The following is an 8255-nucleotide window of genomic DNA, read 5'->3' as shown; positions in this document are numbered from 1 at the left end:
TTTTATTTTCTCAGTGAGGGGGGGGGCTTTCTGGCTCCTCCCCTTTTTTTAATATCTAATATTTTTACATGCTGCTAGTGAGAGAACCTATTGTTAAAATATTTGAATCCCACCACTGTATATTTCTGTTGTATTACAAATATTGTTTGTTTGCTTCTTGTTATGTAAATTTGTGTTTTGTTTTATCACTAAGCTACATTTTTCCAAAAATAAGTTGATTACCTTGTTATGAATAATATATCACACAAAGTGCATGTAGTAGAGGAAGTGAAGTTTTTGCTTTGATCAGCAGTAAAACATTTGTGCAGTTTATTGAGTCATACCATACCACAGGCTCTTAGTAGTAGCAAGCAATTCAAATGGACACTCAAACAACAAACCCACAGAGCTTACACAAAGATTCACAGTGACAGCAGTACATGACAATCAAAGACAGTATGTACATATGCCGATCAGAGTGAAGTGCACAACTGCAAATACTCCTTCCATTAAACATGCCGAAAAAGGAACGAATTAAGAAGTAGAATGCCATGAAACTTTTTTCTGTGGCAGCTAAGTGCCAGAAATTGTAAGGTCACCAGAAGTGAAATTCTGGAAAACTTTAAAATGCTTCTCCTCCCAAGGATTTTGTTTGATCCTTCTCAAAGTTAGATAAATTAATAAGCGGAGAGAGCTGCCTAAAAGTTTTAAAAGATTTTCAGGTCAAACTTCATTTGGGATCAAGAGGTCTGTATATAAGATTATTATAATATAAAAAAAATTTTGTTTACTCCTTGGTTCAATCATTTTCCTTAAAAAAAAAAGTACTTAGTGGAGATCATACACTTTCCACATCAAAGTTTACTTTCCCTCTATTTTTTTTGTGCCTGCTGTAAAGTTTGGGACACAAACAGCAGCCCATGAAATCCAACATTGCAGTAACAAGTACAAAATGGGATTTGCTAGAATTCGGCCTATTTACATCCACCAATGTTATGTCTAACTACCATGGATCAGTTGAAGAGGAGCCTTCCCCAATAATATATAGAGCAGAAATATTTCAAATACTTCTAAATTGTTGAAAGATTATGTATTATAAAAAAAACATGAAACAGCAATATAACAAAAGGTCATTCAGTCAATCAATTTACTCTTCACCCCAATCCATAAACACAAGGAAGCTATATATTTTGGCCCACCACACTGTAACCTACCTAAAATGTTGAAAGCTGAAAATACCGAGAAAAAACATTCTTCAATGCTTGATAAAATAGCTTGATGTACCTAAACCACAAAAATAAAATTTAAACAACCAAACCTACCCATTTGTTTCATGTTGTGAAGAGTCTGATTCTGTGCAAGGATTTCTAAAAGTCACTAAACACTCAATGGTTTCTCCTGCAAGGAACACACTTCCACGGGATAATGAAGCATGAACCTCCATCACGAATAACTCTTTAAAACATGAAAACTTGTAACTTCATAGCTATAGTTAACAACAGAACAAGTATAAAAACACATACTAAAGTCTAGCAATTTGACCAACTGATTATATTTATTTTATTAAATAACCACAGAAATTATTGTATAATAATATTTTCAGATGAAAGAAATATCTGTGTTTGTTCTTATCCTATGTGTTGCTTAAAATTTAAATGAAATTTGATATATACAAATTTGTAAAGCCATGCAAAGTTAATTAACTGGTTTTCAGGATGTGGTTAGTTTTGTTACCCATGGGTGGAATATTTTCTCCAATTAGAGAGAATATTGTTGCTAGGGAAAATACTGGTTAGTGAGCAACTAACGCTTTATATATATGAAAAATATTCATCCTTAATTAATGGCCCATGAATTAGTACCATATTTGCCAGTGTATAAAACAATATTTTTTACTCTTAAAACAATGTCTGATTTTACCCCTTGTCTTATACACAGGTTCAAAGATAAGAATTCCAGTAAGAACTCTCCAGTTAATAGCTTATTTAATCAAAACTACATTGTTCCTTTTATTTGTGTTTGCTTTTTTGAGTAAGTGCATTGACGTTTTGCCACCTACTGTGTTACAATAACATATTTGTAATTGTATCATTTGTCTCAATTCTTCATAAATAGAAGTTATCTCCCATGCTTGTTACAATTAACCAAGCCATTCTGGATTTGAAATATATCAATCTCATCCATCAAAATCATTTAGTGAAATATGATATCATTAAACTGAAAGAAAGTCAACCTAACTTAACAAAGAAAATCTTAACTTACTAATCTATTAACTTTTTAGAAGATATTACTCGTAACCTTAAATATAGAATAGGTGTGGTTTTGGTGTACTTAAGATTTTCAAAAAGCTTTTTACAAAGTGGCACACAAAGGATTAATTAAGAAAATCACATTATTTTGGTTTGAGGAAAACTAATTAATTGGAATGCAGTGTGAATGGATATGTGAAATTAGGATTTTTATTAATGAAGTCCAATCCAACTACTTTTATTGATACTACTTGTGAAGTGCCTCAAGAATCAGTGCTTGGGGCTTTGCTTTTTCTTATTTACATTACTGATAAGGCCATAATTAATAATCTGTTGATGATATTAAATTCTTGATTATGTATAGCTATATTCAGGATGGTGAGGCATTACAGAATGATTAGAAATAAATCTATTGGTAAGTCAGTAAACATTTGGAAAATGACCTTTAATTATAGTAAATGAAAGGAAGCCTCTTCAATAAAAATAATTAACATGACTGTGGGGAAAGATCTTTGCAGAGTCGTGGCTAACCGATAAGTAAGTCAACTTCCTAAGACATCAAAGTAGTGCTATGTTATTGTTAATCCATTACTAATGAATTTTTGGGTGTACTTTTATACGCATTGCTTACAAGGCAAAAAACGTAATTATTTCCCTATGCAAAACACTGTAGTATTGAGTAATAAGACCTCATTTGGAATTCTAATTCTAGAAAATCATCAAAAGAACTAGATTAAGAATGCAGTGTTTATAAATGTATTACAACTAGTACTACTAATGGTATTACTAATAAGGCTATTACTAATGTAATAGTAATATTAATTATTATTACATTGTTTTATAAATTATACTACAATTCACACATAGTAACAGTAACATGGTATTATAATACATAACAATAAGAGTATGAATCATTCACAATGAATGGCAACAGTTTGTGTAATCGCAATCTATGTGCAGCATCTTCGTAATATTAATTTTAATTTACTATCTGATAGCAAGCGATTATATATAAACATACCTTTGCTAGTTGTTGCTTTTTATCAACATTACATTGACGGTGACACGATACAAAACTTTCTCGCAAAACTACACTCAAGTAAACTTTATAGTAGGCTCATGACGTATTAAAACCAGTCCGCTGCATAACAAGTAGCGCCTCTAGCGGTTGTCATGTCATTTATCTTTCCGCTTGTGAACTGTAGCAATTTTGTTCGTAAAAATATTGTTTATAGCCTACAGAAATGTTGCCATCCAGTGACTTGAATAATAAAATCGTAAATAAAAGAGAATTTTTCAGTGCTCCAAATTGTACAAACATACGTCAGAAAGGCAGGAGCCAACACACCGCACTTGATCAATGACATTTACTTTAAACAATAAGTGTAATTTTCATCAAAACGCGAAATTGGCAGGTTTATTTTTTTAAATATAAATAAACAGGAAGTTTCAACTGTTAATCCTGCCAAACAATGGTTTAAAAGCTATACAATAATTTATAGAATTTATTCTCACATGCTAAATATTTAATAATTAAAACACCACTTAATCAATACTGACATTAGATGTAAAATTTTCTTATAGGTCATTGTTTTGCTGTAATGCAAGTAGTGGGTTTAATAGATGCGTCTAAACTTGAAAAGACTTAGTGTACATGTATACAAACTGTAAATTGTGTGCAATTCATTTTGAAGTATCGCAGGCCATGAACAATGTCACATAAAACAAGTTGGTCCATAATGCTATCCCATCACTCTTTAACCTTTCAAGCCGCCACGAGTAGAAAGCAGTCGACGGATTATCAAGCGTTCACATCCATCTAAATACCGCAAACGGCTGCAAAGCACTCTCTGGTTGATGGCAACAACGTTCCATTGAATGAATCTGTTAAAAACTACCCGTAGAATTCCAAACATTCTCCGACTGTAGAACAATTGTAGATGCAACTTCATAATAAGAAGATACTGTACAGGCGTTTGCATTAGAAACTAACGAAGACATGTAACACTCTCCAGGCTTCGGCGACCACAAGACAAAGAATAATCATGGATGCCCAGAATCTTTTTTCCAAACAAACACTGACATTTGTTCTTATGCAAACCAATAAAACAGGAAAAGCAGTTCGAAAGAGTGATAGAATGCTGTCTAATCTTTATGTTACCAAGGTCAAGGGCTGTGTCGTTTCCTTCGCAGTTCCTTCCCAGCTAAAAGTTCATAGTCACTTTGGATACATGGGTACAAATGAAACCAAGTTTTAATGAGAATATTTTTAAAGCTCCCCAAGCTAAAATTAGCACTTTTGTGACTGATGATCGTTGCATTCTTATGGTTGACGAAATGGCTCTTAGGGTAGACCTCACCTACTCAATCAAGCAAGATAACTTGGCGTTGAGGATGATGGGAAATATAGGACATTATTATATCTGCTACTAATGCACTATCATGCATGGTCTGTGGATAAATGGAAACAAACTCTGATGCACACATGGGCATTAAGAAAAGTGCAGAGCAATTCAGTAAAAGATGCAATGATCACTTGCATTGATAACTTACGGAAATTGGTTTGTGTGTCTATGTTGTTATATCAGATCAAGGTGCTGCATCCAGAAAGCTGTTTAGAAAACTGGGCGTGACCTGTGAAGAGCCATAATTACACATTCACAACAAACACATTTTGGAGTTTGCTGATCCACCTAATTTTATAAAAACATTCGAAATTTGTTGTAGAAATACGAAGTACATTACTCTGGGGGAATTGCCAGATGGGAAAATATTACACTTTTTTTTATTAACATGACAAACAGTGCAAATTTTGACTTGCTTCGCGTCTATGCCAGAAACATGTCGATCTTCCATTCAGAAATGCACCAAGAACATTTGAAGGAAAGAATATGATATAAAATTTAAGAGAGTGTAATTGCACCATAATTTTGTTCACAACAAACTACTGATTTTGTTTTGGACTTGATTGTGAAGACAAGAATGTACTACAACTTAAGGTTTTCTTTCACCTTTATACTGGTATTGAAATGATGTTCCATATGTGTTTTTCGAGAATGGTAAATAAAATGTTTTAAAAAGAATAACTTGTTGGAAAAACAAAACATTAAATATTTAGTTACAGGTAGAAATTAGGAGTCTTATGGAGCATTTGCAATGAAGACGATAAACAGCTTGAGATAAATGTTTTTATTCTATTATGGATTACGTTATCAGGTTATAAAACTGATTTTAAATTTAGTAATCCAACAATAATGTAAAACTACCAATAAAAGAACACTGCACAGTGAAGCGTGCTAGAAGTATAGATGTACAGGTTAGAGTCGCTGATCATAAAAGTAAATGTTAAAAAATAAGTCTTACATGAAATAATATTAGATTTAGAGGGGCCACGTATTGTATCTGTTATTGGGAGGGCATTTGGATTAAATCTAAAGAGATTCCTTAAATTTCCAATCAAGAAAGTTGTCACAAAACTCTAAAATTTTAGCCAGGTAAGGTGTCTCATTATGCTATGTGCATTCATGTAACGTTCAGTGGTGGCTTCTTTATTATTAAGATTTGCAGCGGCTAGAATGCGTTCTTTGGAACGATCCTGTATTGGACGATTGGATTCACCGACGTGTGTAGCTGAACACTGTGTGCATGTCATTTCATAGATGGTGCTCCCAATTGTGCAAGATTTCTCTAAGCCATTTAGCGGCCTGGCATGGCCAGGCCGTTAGGGTGCTCTACTCACAATCTGGAGGTCGCGGGCTCGAATCCCCGTCCCACTAAACATGCTTGCCCTTTCAGCCGTGGGGGCGTTATAATGTGACGGTCAATCCCTCTAGTCTTTCACTGTTAAACTAGGGATGGCTAGCGCAGATATCCCTCATGTAGCTTTGCGCGAAATTCCAAACAAACAAACTAAGCACTTTTTGGATTTGCATGGATTGTTGTTATTGAAGGTTAAACAAGCAAGCATATTTTTCAGTTGTTTACAGGGCTTAAATATGATGTGGATATTCAAACCAGATTTTCTAGTTGCTTGACGAAGACGAGTGGTTAAAGGTTTATCCACAAAGAGAATAATCCACGAAACAGTGTTTTGATATGGTGGTTTCTTTTTTTTTCTGTTGTTTGTTAAAATCTTGTGAGTCAAAATTGTGGCATGTATTAGTAATATAACTATATGGATAACCATTAGAAACAGTAACTTTCGATGTTTCAACTTGGCTTGCGTCTTGCCGATAGTGTTGCAAATTTTTTCAATTCTCTTTAAGTTGACTGATAATAACACCCCACTTGGTAGTTAGTGGATGTGTGAGTTATAGTTTAGAACAATGGGTTTAAAACATACTTTGGAATATACGGTAGAAATAAGTTTGTTGTTTTCAGTAGAATCATAGCATCAAGAAAAGGTATATACTTTATCAGTATGAATAAGTGAGAGCTTTATGTCGGGGTATTGATTATTAAGGAATTGAACGAATTCCAAAAGAAAAGGGAGTCCATGATTCCATGAACCGAAAATGTCTTCACTATATCTGTACCATCTAGTTGGTTCAAGATTAGTTTCAAAATTCCACTGAGTAAGAGCTGATGATTCAAAGAAATTCATAAAGATAGAGGCCAAACGACAGCAATATTGCTGCCAATATCGATCTCTTTGATTTGTTTATAGAGCTGAATTGAATTTAAAGTAATCTGAGAGGATTATAGATTAGTTATATAAGGGTATCATTGGTAGTAGAAAGGGTAGTCCATCTAATAAGGTTCATAACCGAGCGTATACTTTCTTCTATAGAAATGCAAGGGTGCATAGAAAAGACATCAAGAGTAAACAGAATAGTGTTTGAACTCATCTGTAAACTATCTTTTCGTAACTTACTGAGAAAGACGTCAGTGCTATTTAGGTGTAAAGGGATATTGTTGAGGAGACGGTGAAGTAGCTTATCAAGTAGCCAAGATACAGACGCTAACGGAGAGTTGCATATGTCAGATTTATGATCTTTGATAATTCATGCAGTTCAGGGGCTTGGAATGAAATGATCCAAGATTGTCTAGAAATCGCGTGGTTATAATAGTTTTACTTTTAAATTTCTTCAAAATGTCTTTAGCATTTTTTTCCAGTTATTTTGTAGGGTTTTTGTTAAAAGGTTCATAACTAGATGTATCCTCGAGATGAACCATAATCTTTTCTAAGAAAGTAGATGTATTAATTAAAACAAAGCCTTTGTATTTGTCGCTCACTTTCACAATTATGTGATCATTCTTTTTCACCTCATTGATAGCTAACCGCCCGTTTCTTGAAAGATTGGACTTTGCATAATAATTCTTAAATCTATTTAAAATCCTATCAACATCAATTTTAAGTTTCTCAATACTCTCCTCCATAGTAGGGCAAACTCTGGAAGGTATGGATTTAGGAAAATCAGAAGTTATAGGAGAAAGATTAAATTGTGATTCATCCACATTGTTATGGGAGTTAGAAATGTCTATATGGGGAGAAAAATATTTTTAGTGAAATCTTAATTTGCAGAAACATTAGTGAAGACATGAACGAACATCAAAAAGTTACCTTCTCGGTAAGCTGACACGAAATAGCAAAATTAGGACCTTTGAAGAGAATGGATGTACAGTCCTTGAAAAGTTTTGGATTATCTAGAATTGTAATTTTATCGTTCAAATCATGGTTATCGGAATTACTTTTAAAGACATGACTTTCTTCTCAGTCGTGTGTGCTAATCAATCTAAACACCTTTCCATTAATAGGTACAATCTATTATCATTTCCTTAACATTTACTTTTGTTATCAAAGACTCTAACTTGTTCAACAATACTTTTAGCATGCCCACCATGCCCAAGTGGATAATCTTCTTGAATTTTGTTTTACAACGAAATATGTTTTAATGTTTTTTAAGGTAAACAAGCAATTTTGTCGTAATTTTAAGATATAAAATAGTTAAACCATACATAAATAAAATCATCTTTACATGGTTATCCACTTCAATTACGTCTATAATTTGTTTTTCAAATAACAAA

General features: G+C 33.2%; 1 protein-coding gene across 2 annotated transcripts in view; it reads right to left on the bottom strand.

Annotated features, from left to right (window-relative positions):
* LOC106460560 (RAB6A-GEF complex partner protein 2-like) overlaps positions 1–3380 on the bottom strand; it is a 26855-nt gene extending 23475 nt beyond the window's left edge. Inside the window, exons 1-2 of one of the 2 annotated variants that reach the window (XM_013920276.2) lie at positions 3250–3380; positions 1302–1434 (exon numbers count right to left, since the gene is read on the bottom strand). In XM_013920276.2, coding sequence (XP_013775730.1) covers positions 1302–1423 — 122 coding nt within the window. In that variant the 5' untranslated portion in view covers positions 1424–1434; positions 3250–3380. Of the gene's footprint in view, positions 1–1301; positions 1466–3249 lie in introns of both variants that reach the window. The other variant, XM_013920277.2, reaches the window with a different exon arrangement.
* Positions 3381–8255: the final 4875 nt, after the last annotated feature.

This window comes from Limulus polyphemus, unplaced genomic scaffold (assembly GCF_000517525.1).
Source record: "Limulus polyphemus unplaced genomic scaffold, Limulus_polyphemus-2.1.2 Scaffold795, whole genome shotgun sequence".
NCBI lineage: Eukaryota > Metazoa > Arthropoda > Merostomata > Xiphosura > Limulidae > Limulus > Limulus polyphemus.
Note: the sequence above shows the minus strand (reverse complement) of the source record. Positions and strands in the feature narration are given on the sequence as shown.